We start from the raw sequence: 17,211 nt of genomic DNA, 5'->3' as shown, positions 1-17,211 counted from the left end.
AGATTCTTATTTTAATGTATTGCTTCTTTGGTTTGAAATCATTATCAAAATGCTTTGATTAGTGAAAAAAATTTACTACTATTAAGTAATCTTTTTCTTTGGTTTTAGGCTTATGTCATACAAACGTTTTTTGGAGTCCTCTTCCAAATGTAAATATGTTGTACTGACTATCTGTATTGACAATGTGTCACGTTTTTTGCTCTAGTTCACAAAGATTTCGCATCGATGCTTTGTCATTGATCGAATTGATGGGTTTTTTTGGTCGATCCTAAACTGACTACACATTTTTATGTACTTTGGATACATCTAATATCTATAAGAATTTTCAGTTTGGAATAAAATACTAAATTTACTATTCGCAATTTTTTTATTGTAACTAAAAGTTCATTGAACTATCCGCTTTGTCTATTAATAGCCTACAAAATTCACATCATGTTGCTGGGGTGTGAAAAACTTCGTTATTTCTTTTGTTTTTTTTTTGTTTTATTTATTTTTTTTTATAAAAATATTCATATTTGATAATGCAATTGCCTGTCCCGCCCGTCTATCTATGGCTGCTTGAAGTGAAGAATTCCTAAGTCAAGCATGCAACAGCAAAGAACATAAGTATTGCGTGACACGTGTTTTGCTGCGGCTGATGGGAATTGATATTGATCGGCGGCAATTGGCCAAACAACGATTTCAAATATAAAAATTTAAAGATATGCAGTATTGGAGGAGCTTAATTTGTTTGAGGGTTCTTTGCAAGCCGTAGAAGATCTTGAAATTCGTTGTAATGAAACAAAACTCAAAAACATAATTGTTCAATTATGATTGTTTACACAATGACTGAATACACTTGTTAAAATAAATACATATACGAGTACATTTGTACAGCATTATCAAATGGCAGAAGAGAAAAAAGGCGATATCCGATAATAGAGCATAAACAGCAGTGATCTCTTTTGATTTGTTAGAAAGTTTCAGGGAGCTTTTATCATGTATTTAATAAAATTTGAGAATTTCTACCCCCATCACCAAGAAAAAAAATCGGCCGGCTATTCCTAAATGGGTTATTTGTGGAAACATTTTTGTATAGATTTTGAAGTTATCGCTTTTGCAATGGAAAATATTACTAATCATATTTAAATCTTTGTGTCATTTCTTTGTTGAAAATATTCAGCACTCAAAACTTAGTGTAGCTTTGAAATAGGTTTATATGACAGATTTTCTTTGTAGAACTGTCAAATAAAACTATTTCAAGGCTTCATTAAGTTTTGTGACTATGACCTTTAGTATCTAAGGATGCTTTATAATAATATTCAATGAAATTCCCGATAACTTAAATGATTGCTAGAATAGGGGGAGTTTTCTAAGGACCAATAATAACCAGTAATTTTATAATTGACATTGGCATTCGTATTAAAAATAAACAAGGAAAAAAATTTCCCCCCAGATAGTCAACAATTATCTTTACAGGCCTCTAGCACAACATATGTAAGTACATGGGAGCATATGTACCTTGTCTCATGCCTTATCAGCTGTGTGAGTTGCTACCATGTCTAGTGCGTTGCTTAATTTAATCATACGCATCAAGTGTTTTTGTATATATGCAACAATAAATACAAATGAAATCGATATGATAAGAAATAAATTCAAATTTACAACGTTACTTTGCGGCTGAGATATAATGGTCGTGCTTTTATTTTATTGTGATTTTGGATCAAAAAGCTCTGATAGTTTTACGCGCAAAACAAACATTAACATAAAACTCCTAATTTAGTGTTTGTTGAAAATATTGAAATATATTCTCTCGTATTATATACTTTTCTTATTTTTGTTGTTGTTTTCCGTTGAAGTTAGGCAATACCTGTTCAAAATTAAAAATTAACAAATAAAACATGGCTGTAATAATGTTTTTCTAACGAATTTCATTTGCTTTCTTAGTTGATGGGAATTTTACTTTTTATCTCGTAATTTCTGTAAAGCATTTAGATAACAATATAAAATGTCATGGCAAACAGAAATTAGACATATCGTCATGAACACTCGAGTATAGTGAGAGTAAATAAAAATTTATTTGCAAAAATTTTATCTTCATAAATTTTTAATGGAAAACTAAAAATTGACTAGCATGCTTGTCTATAGAAAAAACTGAATCTAGATTTGAAATAGGTTTATTTGACAGATTTCCTTATAGTCCAACTAATTTTAAGGCTTCATTAAGTTTTGTGAATATGACTGTTAAAGTTTACACGAGGTATGTATGTAATCATCACAATATGCACTCAAAGAATTTGTTCGATAAAAAGAGCGAAATAAAAAGATATTTCACTTCTTGATAGCTGTCAACATTTTGTTTATAGGAAGTGTTTCAAACAAGGATGTCCTCTTTCGCCGCTATTCTTTGCAGTGGTCTATGTCGAACTTGTGCTGAAAAGTGAATTTGTATAGAATTTTAAGAAACACTGGAAGATATTGACTTCGCAGATGACATATGTGTTATGTCACATAAATTTAATGGCATGCAATGCAAGATAAATGCGCTGGTGAAACTGGCAGGTGGAGCTACAGTTCATAATAAAATACCAAAAAATGAAAAATGAAGATGGAGGCCACCGTACCGCAGAGATTAGCATGTCCACCTATGACGCTGAACGCCTGGTTCGAATCCTGGCGAGACCATCAGAAAAAATTTCAGCGGTGGTTTTCCCCTCTTAATGCTGGCAACATTTGTGAGGAACTATGCCATGTAAAAACTTCCGTCCCAAGAGGTGTCGCACTGCGGCACGCCGTTCGGACTCGGCTATAAAAAGGAGGTCCCTTATCATTGCTCCTATTCCTTAATGGGATGTTCATGGGCAAATTTGCATTTGCATGATAAATTAAGATATGTTCCCTTGTGGAATAAATAAAGAAAAAACAAAATCATAAAGTTTTGAAAACTTTTTGACAATTTTGCATTCTAAAACAAACTTTAACATTTTATTGGAACATCTTATAATTATTGCATAGTATTGGTTTGCCCAAAAAGTAATTGTGGATTTTTAAAAGGAAGTAAATGCATTTTTAAAAAAACTTAGAATGAACTTTAATCAAATATACTTTTTTTACACTTTTTTTCTAAAGCAAGCTAAAAGTAACAGCTTGCAATTACTTTTTGGGCAACCCAATATTTTGGTTACAACATCAAAAGGAAAGTTATTATTGCTTGTGTGCAGCTAATATTTTCTGCTGCCATTTCAAACATAAGTTGGTTAAAATAGCAGACAAGTTTGTTTTCCCCTTTTTTTGGCAAGCAACAACATTAAAAAAAAAACAAAATTTGTTGATGGATTTTAAAAAAAGATTTTCGAGTGTATTTTACATTCATTTTGAAAATCAAAAATGTGGTATGCACTTGTGTTTCGTAATACATTCCGAATGTGGTTTCGTTTCTTTGAGGGGGATGTCCCGACTATGATTCCAAGAAATTATTCTTTAGCATTTATGTTTTTGTGCTATTTTGGGTTTTTTAAATTATAATTTAATTAAATACTTAAGTGCTTCAAGATGTAATTGTAGAAATTTGTCTTCTAATTCTTTTGAAATACTATTCCCATTGAAAAAAACAGTTGCACATACAAACATACATATGTATATATTGTATGTGTATGACTCGGTTTGTGTAGCTTTCTACGTTCTCTTTTCAATTATACGAGTAGTTCAAAATAATGATGGAATTGCTGTATGCTCGATTTGTGGCTATTACAGACGAAGCAAATAAAAATATAAATTGTGCTTTATCACTTTTTATCAATTGAGTAATGGAGAATATAGATTGTGAGTTATGATCCTTGCCTTTCCCTCCCCTCTCCCATACCCATGCGTGAGATGTATAGCACTCGAATATTTCTGATTACAACAGATGTATAAGACGTCATGTATTGCGAATGTATGTCACTATTGTTTTGCGGTTGGCTGGGGTTTCACCAGAATGACATTTTTTAAAATACTTCCTTTTTATACTTTCTTAGTGAGCAATAGAAAAAATGAGTTAATAAATAGCCCTATGTGGGTGGGAATGCTATCTCATGATTATATTGACGTATTTATCATCCAAATTTGTATTCAAGTATCCTGTTGGAAAAAAAAACAATGAAATAAGTCAATGTTAAAAATTATCTGAGTGCAGAGTTAAAGAAAAAAATTAAAAAATAATGTTTCTTGGAATGTGATAAAAATTAATAAAGTAAAATTATATAGCAAAAAATCAAATCAACGTAGAAAAAAATTGCCAAACTAGACAAAAAATCACCCGAGCTGGCAAATACAGCTTTGCATTAATGCAAAGTTGGTTTTTATCATCCTTTTTATGGAAAAGTTCCCACAGACGTTGAAAGTCAAATACAAAGAGGCAAATCGAAAATAGCGCTAAGTAGTTTGATTTCGTCCATGAGACTACACCAATATTCACGACCATAGAAAAGATTTCTTTTATTATTGTAAACTGTCCCATGAACTTTTCATTAATGAACATTGGGGAATGTTCATTAATGAACATTCGTTAATGTCAAGAGTGCTTTCCGATACAAGTTTAAGTTCAATGATAAGAAACCCCATTTTATGGTATTCTAAATATATTTTTTTTATAAAAAGCTGCCAAAGGTGAGATTATTTTCTTAAAAAAAAAAATAAATAAAAAAACCAAGGTAGGAGCCATTAAAGAACCCGCCGATTCCCCATTCTTGTATCGCCCAATTTGCATTTTGTTCTTCATTCTTATATATATATATATATATATATATATATATATATATATATATATATATATATATATATATAGTATATGTAGGTTTATTTACCATATAATATATATATATATATATATATATATATATATATATATATATATATATATATATATATATATATATATATATATATATATATATATATATATTATATGGTAAATAAACCTACATATACTGGGAAAATTAAATACATATAAAATATTTAACAATAGTTCATGTTGAACTTAGGGCGATTAAGAATTCTATCTTCTTCGATCTTTTGCAAGGGTTTAAGATCTTACAAATCTTGTTCATGTCACAAGAGATCTTCCGGGTAGTCCATTGTAGTGTGGTTTTGGCAATCTTCCATTGGGTATTCGTAGGATATAGCCAATTGAAGACCATTTCCTTTTTTTTTTTACTTCTGCTTCCATTGGGGAGTTGGTTTTCTGGGCAATTAATCCGTTTTTTGATATAAAATACAGCTGATATATGCGCAAAATGCGTTTTGGAAATTCAATTACGGATACTTGCAATTTTCTCATTTTTGATTGCGTGGTACCCAATGTTGTAGATCCGTACAGCAAAACTGATTTAACGCTGCTATTAAACATACGGAGTTTGGTTTTGCGGATGATGTTGTTTGACCGCCATTCTTTGCGCATTACTTGGAAAGATACCCTTGCCTAATTTAAACAAACCTTTAGATCGTCGTCAGATCCACCGTTTGCTGATATTAAACCTCCAAGATACCAGAATGATTCAACGTTATCGATGGTTTCGTTGTTGCTTGTCAGGGGTTTTGTACCACTTTTGCTAACTTTTATTAATTTTGTGCCTCTTTCCGCAGGGATATCCAAGAGTGCGTCTTGGGGTATAGTATCGAAAATCCTTTCGATATCGACGAACAAATGTCATCGGGGTCACTTGTGAATTACTATATCTCAAGATGGTGGGGCAATGGATATGTGTCGCGTCTTTAATTTCGTCTTGTAGATGCTGATACGCGATTAACGGCTTGTATAGAAAACTTATACAGATCATAGAATATGTTCTGTTTTCAAGAACTTATATAGGCTCAAAATACTCTCGGTTGTTTGATGTGAGTGCTGGTTGTCCACAGGGTTCGTGTTTATCACCAGTATATTGCAACATATATACTTCTGATATAAAAACATTACAAAACAGCGTTGCGTCGATATTCGCCGATAATACGTCTGTAATATATTCTGGAAAATTTTCATCTGAAATCGTTTCTAGCCTTTATTTGGTACGTATGAATTTATGTGACTACTTTTCTGAGTGGAAAATAGTAGTAAATGGCGAAAATTTCAGAAAATTTACTAGAAAGAGAAAAAAATACTTCTTTCCCAGCAAAATTTTAATAAATTTTATTTCCAAAGCTAAATTAAATCTCATGATTTTAACATAGGGCTGTCGTTGGAAAACGTAATTTTTTATTAAAGTAGCCACTTTAATAAAGCAATTGTTTTGGTTTATTTAATATGTACAATAAGTTGACACATAAACACATTTCGCATTAAAATAATAAAACTGAAAATGTTCAACTAGTTGCTGCATAGAAATGAAATTGTGTCAATAAGCCTCACTAGAAATTAAGTGTTGTCATTTAACCTGTTGTTAAAAACATTCTGTTAAATATCTCTTGAATGATTACCCTAGGTCTTCGAAGAGTATTTCAATACTAAATATTCGTACCTAATTGTCGCCAAGTCACAAAATATAGGAAAAGTATTTTGAAAATTTTATTGCTGTTGTTCTATTTATTTTTTTATGGTTTTATATTGTAATTATCTTATTTTGTCTCGCATTTCTTGTATTTTGTTGCCATGAAATTCGGTCTGTGGGGGTAAGATATGTATTCGTTTGAGCCTCTTTATGAGTTTATACTGTTCTGCCCATAAATGCTTACCAGTTGATTCTTTGGCCGTTATTGATTGTGTGGAAACTAACAGCAGCAGCACAAGCTGCACTAAACTCTTCGTAAACATTTTCCTTCCTTAGGAATTTGTGATGCAAATTACACAAATTTTTTTTTAAACCAGCGTTTAATTAAAGCTTCTGTTGTGATTGGGTTTTAAACTACACCAGGCAAAGCTTGTTGCTTAAACTTAACTCAAAGCTCAATTCGAGGAAAGGCTTTATTTTGAGCTTCCAAGTTGTAACTTCATAACGGAAAATAATTCTTTATATATCACTTGTGTTCCGTTGCTTTCGAATTCTTTTTTAAAATTGATTTGATTTTTCTATAAATATTTAATTTCGTTTGAACTGAACTGAAACATTGCTTGTGGTCACTTTGCAAACTTTTTGCAATTACATTGCCGTCGGTAGAAGAATTTTACTATTGTTTCGTTTCGGGAGGAGTTAATGTATCGCATACAAACAACCGTACCGCTGCTATCCACGCTAAATTAAGACCAACGTTTTTATGGCCGCTGTTATTGAAAAATAGAATCAAAGCACTTTGTTTTATTGAATTTTATACTCCTCGAACACCCAATTGCACACAAAGAATTGCTCAGCTCGTCGACGGCAGTGGCCGTCGTGGTAATGATTGTGGTCGCGGTGATATCTATCTGACTGCCATTATTACAAATGATTACGCTCCACCAAATCAGGCGGGCATTCGTGTATCAGATTCGCTCGTATTGTTGATCGGCATTATCGGTAACTTTGCAGACTTTTCACAAGTCGCTTCGCTGGATGGCCAGTCGATATCAGCTCTAGATAGAATATGTCCTAATCAGAAACGAGTAACGTAACGATTGCAGCAGTAGCAATAGCTAAAGAGTTACAACAACAATATCATCCCCTCAAACAGCAATTGTAGTCACAGAAAAACGTTTTCCAAAAGAGCCGAAGCCTAATGCGGTGCAGAATTTTTCAGAGCACTATGACGAATTGATACTATGGCGATAAGTTCCACCCATAGCCAAAGAAAAAAGTCTTACGATTTTGGAAGGTTTTGATTTATGTCGAATACGATTTTTAGTTTGGCACCTGCCACTGTCACTGCCACTGCCACCGTGGTATGATATGTCTTAAAAGGTTAACAGTGACGCATTTGCGCTATTATAAATAATAAACGTTGATAGTAGTACGTATTTGGCTACGTATCTCATTGAAAATGAACATTGTTCAGGCCACCCTAGGGGTAATCTTGCGAAACAAATCTGCGCAATGGTGAAAGTTAAGAACGCCCATAAAACAATTGCTTTTTATGTCACTGAGTTAAGATTTTGACAATGCTACTTATCGGAAAATTGTCACTTTTTAAGGGATTTTTAAAGTTATAATTATTGAAAAAGAAAAAATGCCGTAAGGCGGCAGAATGTTGAACCTAATAATTGAATTCTGATTAAATGTATAAAAATAAGAAAAAAGTATTTTTTTAGGAACATTTCCGAAAAAAGGTCTATTAAGAATTGTGTTGAAAATGCAAATGCAAATTTGCCCGTGAACATTCCACTAAGGAACTGGGCAAACTTCTCACATATCACTGAGTGCTGTCCGATTAAAATTTTAAGCTCAATAGCCGGCCTTTTTATAGCAGAATCCGAACGGCATGCTGCAGTGCGACACCTTTTTGTAGAAAAGTTTTAACATGACATAGTACCTCGCAAATGTCGCCAGTACTTGAAGGGGATAGCCACCGCTGAAAAATTGTAATCTGGTGTTCTTGCGAGGATTCGAACCCAGGCGTTCAGCTTCATAGGCGGACATGTTAATCTCTGCGCTACGGTGGCCTGTTAAAAATAGTTTAAGATAGACATAAACTCAACATATAAACTCAAATGAACTTTTGTATGTATGAGTAATGGACTGTAACACGTAGCATAACCCATTAGTTAATAGTATTAAAAAAATTTTATAATTTCAATATAAGTTTTTAAAATCTACGTATCATCCCTAACAGAACTGAAAAAAACCCTACAAATAACTGCTGAACTGATGCTTCAATTGTCTTCATTGTTTGTTATACCCATACCGAATTGGTAATTCTGCTTTATTTTGAGCAGCAACCCAAAGTGTTAGTGTTACACGTCATTTAACACTACCCGTAATAATAATTTCCGTGACTGCAAATCCCATCGGGAACACTTTTCGCTAGCCTATTCATTTGACCATGCGTTGGCCTTAAAGTTTCTTCTCTTTTGGTTCCAGAAGATTTACAATTTGATTGTGGCCAATGAAGTGTCTTACAACCAATTTGCTCTTTTTTGCAACAGCACAAGCTTGGTACTAATAGACTATGTTTTCGTTCCTTACTTTTGTTCATGTTGTTAAACTAATTTCGTGATCGATGTCTATTTTCTTGCATGAGTTCCGATGATAAAGTGAGTCCAGACGTGCAATACTTGTTAGATTGTTGTACCTTCCAGAAAAGGGTGTTCCCTTTTTATATTCTGTCAATTCACATATACCTTTTACAATAAAATATTAAAAATCCCGAAAGCCAGCAGAGCTTATCTGTTGCCTACAAAGCCATCCGGCATTTATGGATGCCCTCTGTATATTTCTCAGGTATTTAATTTTTTTTGCTTTTGTAGCATATATACAGTATTTCTCATTGTACTTATTACTCTACCTTGAGACCAGATTAATAATTTGAGAACGAAAGGAACATTGCGTTAACTATTCTACTTAATGCTTGTAAGAGCCAAATTGTCGGTTTGCAGCCAGTATGGCATGAGGAAACAAATTATAGATGAGGTGTAACCTAAGACCCTCATAATCAAAGATGGTCTGCAAGTCGGTTTTTTAGGGTTTCGACTATCAAAAAGTCGTAACCATCGAAAACGTCATATACTTGCATAAAACATATAAAAAATAGTAAACTTCATAAACCGCTACTTGTTTAATTTCGACATTATATCATTGTTTGAGATTTTTTTTTGTTGCTGTAGCGCCTATATAAAATATTCAAAATTTTAAATACGAAAAAATACGCTTTTATTCTAAATACATCTATTTTTAATCAGCGCTCTGCCTTCCGGAGCAGCTTGGCCACTTTAAGATTTTCACAAATACCGCCAGTATGTATTAATGAAGGAGAATAACAGTTAAAAATGGTTTTGATGTTCTCCTCAGGATTAGAACTCAGATTTTCTGTTATAGGGCCACGTTCTAACCTATGCACCAGTGTTGCCATATTCATAAACTCACAAAAGTTGAAAATAATTGTACGATTTCCTAATTATTTTTCAATTGTGTCAAGAACTAGTTTTTTTTGGCTAGGTTAAAGACGTATAAGTCGGATTTTTCCGACGGACCATCTCTGCTCATTATTCAATTGCTATAATTTGTTCATTGCATCCATCACAAGTTTGACAACCGATTTGGTTTAATATGTCCATGTTAATACAACTCGTATGCTAGTAGAAAACTGACTTGCATCTTTAACGATGGTCGTTCTTATAGAAGGTAACTTTATAAAAAAATTAAGATTTTTCATACATAGGAACTGATTGCGTCGATGATTTGATGTTTTCTTATTCGATTCCTTTTTCGGGTAAATGTTATTCATTTAAGGTATAGTCTATGATATATCTGATCAGGGAATATGGTAATGGCGGGGCACTCTGTTTTTAGTTGCGAAAAACTTCAAAAAAATATCTTAATTTACTTAAACATATTAACGGCAAATTTGCAATGCACAAACATAATACTGCCATTATAAAAGGTGATTATAAAAGTTTTTTATATGGAGTTTAATCAGACATTTAAAAACTTCAGCAGCCAATTAATATGCATATTTCATTTTCTTTTCTTTTCAGAATCCTATAAATATGAACTTCTACCCATGATGGAATAGCCAACTAAGATCTTTCATAGTAAAAGGTAAGTTCCTCAAACTTGTTTATATTAATTTACATTTTACCGCAAAAAGGATATATTAACCACATTGTTGACCAACCATGGCATCTTTTCTCTTCATTAGTCATATGCATATGAGTACTAAGTGCTGAATTCTATTGAAGAAATGAAACTATCACAAAACAATATCTGGGCTATTTAAGAAAAACACTCATTGTATAAAAAGCCACGATAGGCAGACAATAACACTCATTTGAGATAATGTATTGTGGATATATGAGAAATGTGGTTATCGGTTTATGAACAACATTTAATTTAGGATAATATTGAAATAAAAAAATTACTGACTAATACCGAATATATTTTATAATTCACACTTATGAATATAATGTCGCATAATTCTTTGAGAGAAATAGTTATCTAATCCAATTAATTCATACGTTCACATTTATTATATTGGTTTATGTTATTAAAAATTACCAATGACTAATTATCCGAAGAAATGGGGATTGAGTATGAATGAAGTGAAGAGTCTAGCTATGTTCCCAATCATTTATATTGTACAGTGTTCATTGAATTATCGTGCAATATGAACAACATCTAAATTTGGTTTTCTTTATTTATCCGCAATTACTTTTTGGGCAACCCAATATTTGTTAATTAAGATAAATGATTTTGGATTCATATTTCATACAAACAAATTTTCCATGTAATTTTTGAGTTTAAGGGATTATAGTTTTTGACTTTCCTCTTTTTTTCCATGTAGTTTTTGAGTTTAAGTGATTATAGTTTTTGAATTTTGCTCTTTTTTCGGTTATTTCCACCAAACGCCTGAGATCAAATGCCCGCGTGAACGTCATCAAAATTTTTCAGCGCTGGTTATTCGCTTACAAATACTGGCGATATTTGTAAGATATCCAGCCTGTTAAAACTTCTCTAACAAGTGGTGTCGCTAAGCGGCATACCGTTCGGACTTGGCATAAAAAAGGAGGTCCATTTCATTGAGCTAAAACTTGAATATCAACACTTTGATATGAGAGAAGTACACCTTGCTCTTTAATGGAATGTTCATGTGAAAATATATTTGTATGTATTCATATATATTGCGTACTATTAAAAAACATTATAATAGCAAAAACACACTACCAAGTTATCGCAAGGAAGTATTTAACACGTCATTATGGTACTTCCGATTAATTGATTATATAAACCAACTTTATTAAGTGTTGCATTATCAATACACATTTTGATATATTGTAGTGGCAATAACCAAATAACCTGTAATCCATAAAAACATTACATCTCCTTATCGAAAAGTGGTGTTAAGTTAATCGTATTAGTGACACTTTGGTCTATAAAAACAGTTTGCTGACTCTTTGTTTACATTGTAGAAGGTACGCATATTTTAGGCAGCGAAAAACGTACAACCAGTCGGTAAATTCGGTAGAAGAGCATTAAGTTTGGCTGGGTTGAAATTTAAACACCCTCCAATATAGATTGTTGCTAATAAGACTTTGTGAAATCCACATAGTTTATATTGATTTAGATTGGTATGGCATTATGCAGGCGCTCCAGCAGAATAAATGAAGTAATTGCTTAATGTGGGAGCTACATCAGGTTCCCAGCAAAAACTCTGATTATGAAATAATCAGAAAGGCAAGCTCATTCAAAACGTAGAACAACCTATATTTAGGCTTCCTTTATAATTACTTTTACATGGCGATGTCCTAGGAGGAAAGTCCTTCCGGACAAGCATACCAATAGTTTAAAAATAAGTACCTAGGCCTAAGCATACAAGTTGTCAAAAAATAATCACATATTATCTTAGTTGAACGTTGCTAACATATAACTACTTAGACGCAAACGTGTTGGCGACTTTCCCTACACCACCACGTTTTCAATGCTCAGTTTCTTTGAAGAAGACAAATTTTATATAAATAATTCAAATAATAAATGAAATTCAAACTTTACCTTCATCGCAGCTGAGAGTTGAACCAAGAACCTTCCGTTTTCAAATCAAACGCTCTACGCATTCATCCATTCATTCATTCAATATTAGCTGACACCACGAAAGCAAACTTTAATTCTATTTCATCAAAGATGGCCATGACTTTGTGTTTATGTTTGAAATATTGTATATATAGGCACAATATTTTAACACATGGGAGTGATTTTAGTGTTTTTTTTATCACAGAGCGTATATCAAAAGATTTACAATACAAAGGTTCGAGTTCGAATCATCCAGCAAAATAATTTTTAAATTTTTTATTTCTTTAAAATTACGCCCACAGCATATGGAACAATCAACGGATTTGTGGCCAGGTAGAAAAAAAATTAAAAATATTTTTTATATTAATAACGCTACAGTATTTCCCTCCTAGTGCTACTAAGCGGTGTCGCTTTGGGGCAAGCCATTCGGCCTCTCCAATAAAATTGAGGTCCCTTATCATTGAGCTTAACCTAGTAACGGACAGCACTCATGGGAATGAGACAATTTTGCCGGCAGTTTCTGACATTTTTATCAGAACCAAGGTTTTAATAATGATTTTTTTCTATTATTACAAGTAAGTGCTTATTCTTGAGCTTCATCGAATGTTGTATGTAATGACATTTGTACTACCGGTAACACAAATGGTGTTCCTGTTGATAACTTGATAAATTTTAGCAGCTAGTAAATCTAAAAATAATGACATGGACTTACCAAGTTTTTGCTGGGTTATAGTTCTATTCGAGCACATCGTTATGGGAATAACTGAATTCACCATGCAAAATTGCTATCTGCATCATCAGTGACTCTACAGCCATATTTTAAATGAAGCGAAACTCATTGAGTTAGTTTCAACGAGTAAAACATATAAATGTATGTTCAATGAAATTAGCGATCGTTTTAATCGAGGATCCATTTTTCATATTAAATTTTTCGTATGTAGCTATCTTTGAAAATACATATGACAACTCATATCGTGTGATAGCAATTTAAGTATTAATCTAAATTGAGAGATATATGTCTATATGAGTGGACTTCTTGTATTATGATCTGCCATAGGACTTTTTCACACTTACAATCTCTCAGTTTTTATGCAATTCGAAAGAAATTGAATTTTGTGGAAATCTCCATTTATACTCAGTGATAATTGGAAGCTATTGCGATATTATTATCTAGGCATTTTTGTAGTTCCTGGTAGAAATTATAACCACAATACAATATTGTCTACCTATAAGACCAAAATAAATGAATCTGTCCCTTCTAGTACTAGGGCAATTTCAAATAATATGATTAAGCAATCATAATGCATGTTAGTTTTGACAATTTATCATATCATATAACTATGTAAAATTTCTCTAAAAGATGTGTTGTTCTCGCAAATGACTGAAATGTTGCCTATATTTCATCCTATCATATATGTTTAAGCCCATGACTGAAATTTTGCCTATATCTCATCCTATCATATTTGTTTAAGCTCAATTGTGTTAGTAGACATATAAGCTTCATATTCCCCCTTTTTATCTACAAATTTAATGTTAAATAATTTTTCCCGAACTTTCCTTGTAATCATTTAATTTTGTAGTAATTAAAAACTTGAAAAAAACCATAGTATTATATTTGAATTTCAGACAAGAGAAGACAAGGGTTATTTTTGTTAATTAAAATTTTTTTCGTTATTTTTGTACTTTAGTACAAACAACTGTCTGACCTGAAGTATAGGAGGGACTTTGGCTATTTTGAGTTCTGCTATCGTACAAATACTGTTGAACTTCTTACTACTCTTTTACTGCTACTTAGCGCGCGATTTTGATAATGATAATAGTATACAAAATTATTACTTTTGCTTTTGTCTATAAATATTTTTTTACTTCATTATCATTTATTATAGTTTATAATTATTACCACAATCATTATCATTTATTATAGTTTATAATAAATGATAATGAACATAGATCGGAGTTGAAAATAATTTCTCCTTTATACTACAAAATATACGAAAATGGTTGGTTGCCACAACCCAACCATAGGAGGTGTTTGCAAGCTCTATATTACAAGAAAGAAGAAATAAATGGCGTGTAACCCAAGACGCTTACTTCAGTGGCAATATTTCTTGGATTTATAACATATGAGATATTGTTAAGAAATTGAATTGCAAACAAATATATAAATATAAGCTTTTTTAACATCCAGCAAATACTTTTTGTGCTCCATAATTCCTTTCAATATCGTCGTCTTTGTAGCAGAATATACACTGAGGTGGCAGCCCTTGCCGATGAAGGACTCCATCGCACTATGGTCAGTACTTATGGGCAATACTTATGGTCCAAATCGGACTATATAGCGATATACCATTTTCAATTGTTCATAGTAATTTATCAATATTTTCATAACAAATTTGCACTTTCACAAGGCCAAAACTGGCTGAAGTAGCCTTCCAATGCTATTGCGATGTACTAGAGAGTTCATAAATATTGTCCTGGCCATAATTTTTATCTTAGTATTAAATCAAAAATCTCAATGGTTTGGCTGTCATAGGCCAAAATAACAAAAAAAACCTGACAAAAGTCTTAGAAATCAAAATCTGCAGGCTTAATGTTCAGCGTAGACGTATGGTCTAGTGAAGTTTTTTACATCCGAATAATCGGAAATGCGAAAGGCCCATTAAGATCTTTTTCGTTCCATACTAATTACACCACCCCAGTATGTATATAAAACAAGTAAAAGCGTGCTAAGTTCGGCGGGGCCGAATCCTATATACCCTCCACCATGGATCGCATTTGTCGAGTTCTTTTCCCGGTGTCTCTTTTTAGGTAAACAAAGGAAAGGATAAAAGAAAAGAATTGCTATGCTATTGGCTATATCAATGGAATAAATGTTGGAGACCACAGTAAAAGTCATTCTGTCATAAAAAGTCATTGTGTCATTGTCATAAAAATTTCAGCCAAATCAAATATGTATTTCGCCCTTTAGGGGATCAAAAAGTAAAATAGTGAGATCGTTTTATAGGGGAGCTGTATTAAGTTATAGACCGATTCAGACCATATTCGACACATATGTTGAAGGACATGGGAGAAGCCGTTGTACAATTTCAGCCAAATCAGAAAATAATTGCGCCCTATAGAGGCTCAAGAAGTCAATATCCCTGATCGGTTTATATGGCAGCCATATCAGGTTATGGACCGATTTGAACCATGCTTTGCACAGTTGTTGAAAGTCAAAACGAAGCATGTCGAATGGGATTTGCACCTTCTAAAGGTTCAAGAAGTAAAGACCCCAGATCGGTTTATATGACAGCAATATAAGGTTATGCATTGATTTCACCCGTACTTGGCACAGTTGTTGGAAATCATAACAAAACACCTCATGCAAAATTTCAGCCAATAGCGTCTTCTAGTGGCTCAAGAAGTCAATATTCAAGATCGACTTGAATCATACTTGACACAGTTGTTGGAAGTCATGGCGAAACACGTCGTGCAGAATTTCAGCCAAAACGTATAAAAATTGCGGCTGTAGTGGCTCAAGAAGTCACGATCCAATATCGGTTTATATGGCAGCTATATCAAAACATGGACCGATATGGTCCATTTACAATCCCAACCGACCTACCCTTATAACAAGTATTTGTGCAAAATTTCAAGCTGCTAGTTTCACTCCTTCAAAAGTTAGCGTGCTTTGGATAGACAGACGGACGGACGGACGGACAGACGGAAGGACATGGCTAGATCGACATAAAATGTCATGACGATCAAAAATATATATACTTTATGGGGTCTGAGACGAATATTTCGAGAAGTTACAAACAGAATGACGAAATTAGTATACCCCCATCCTATGGTGGAGGGTATAAATATCGAAAACTGACAAAAAAAGGTCTCTCTAGTATTTGGTCATAACTTCAAAGGTTGCAAGAAGTTGCAGCTAAAATTTAGCATATTGCTTCTGAAGACCACGATTGACATTGGTGTAAAATATCAATGGGGACTTCAAGGGGAAACATAATATAAGAACATAAAATCCTTCTTGAAGCTCAATTATACTGGCAAGATAACAGTGCACAACATGCAAATAAAACACTAATTTTGAAAAGCCTATACAACAATTTAACATACACAAAACGACATAAAACTCAAGTTAATACCTTTCTTTTCAATAATTTTTTGAAAATATAAATTTGATTTTTTTTTAATTTTATATTGTTTTCACTTCACTTTTGCACTTAACTTACACGTGAAATCAACTAATTACATGTTCTGTCTTTTGATGCTTTTCATCAAGAGCACCGATAGAATGAGTCAATTTCATGTATAGTTTCGTTTAGTTAACCTCTTAAGAGTTAATGTATGCATATATGGTACCAAATATTAGACCTTCATTTTTTGAATTTTGGCAGCGACCATTGTGCATCGGGTCAATCCGGTACGTACAACCTGCTGCCATGAGATTGATTCAATTCAATATCCTTACCATTAATAGTTCTAAAACTATTTAAACAACATGGGCAATATATTTTTGTTTCATATTTTACAAAAACTGTAAGCCAATGTTAATTTATGATTATCTTTCAAACGTCAAGTGTTTTAAATTTTTTTGTGTGTATTTTGTTGACGGACTTTTCGGTCAGGTTTTGTCTTC

General features: G+C 32.7%; 1 protein-coding gene across 1 annotated transcript in view; it reads right to left on the bottom strand.

Annotated features, from left to right (window-relative positions):
• Positions 1–7,335, bottom strand: part of LOC106091476 (sodium/potassium/calcium exchanger 4) — a 40,266-nt gene extending 32,931 nt beyond the window's left edge. The window contains exon 1 of the mRNA XM_013258011.2: positions 6,685–7,335. Within this exon, the coding sequence (XP_013113465.1) occupies positions 6,685–6,763 (79 nt within the window). The 5' untranslated portion in view covers positions 6,764–7,335. The remainder of the gene's footprint in view (positions 1–6,684) is intronic.
• Between the last annotated feature and the right edge of the window lie 9,876 nt (positions 7,336–17,211).

Source organism: Stomoxys calcitrans, chromosome 4 (genome assembly GCF_963082655.1).
Source record: "Stomoxys calcitrans chromosome 4, idStoCalc2.1, whole genome shotgun sequence".
NCBI classification, from domain to species: Eukaryota; Metazoa; Arthropoda; class Insecta; order Diptera; family Muscidae; genus Stomoxys; species Stomoxys calcitrans.
The sequence above is the reverse complement of the archived record's forward strand: the minus strand, read 5'-3'. Positions and strand labels throughout refer to the sequence as shown.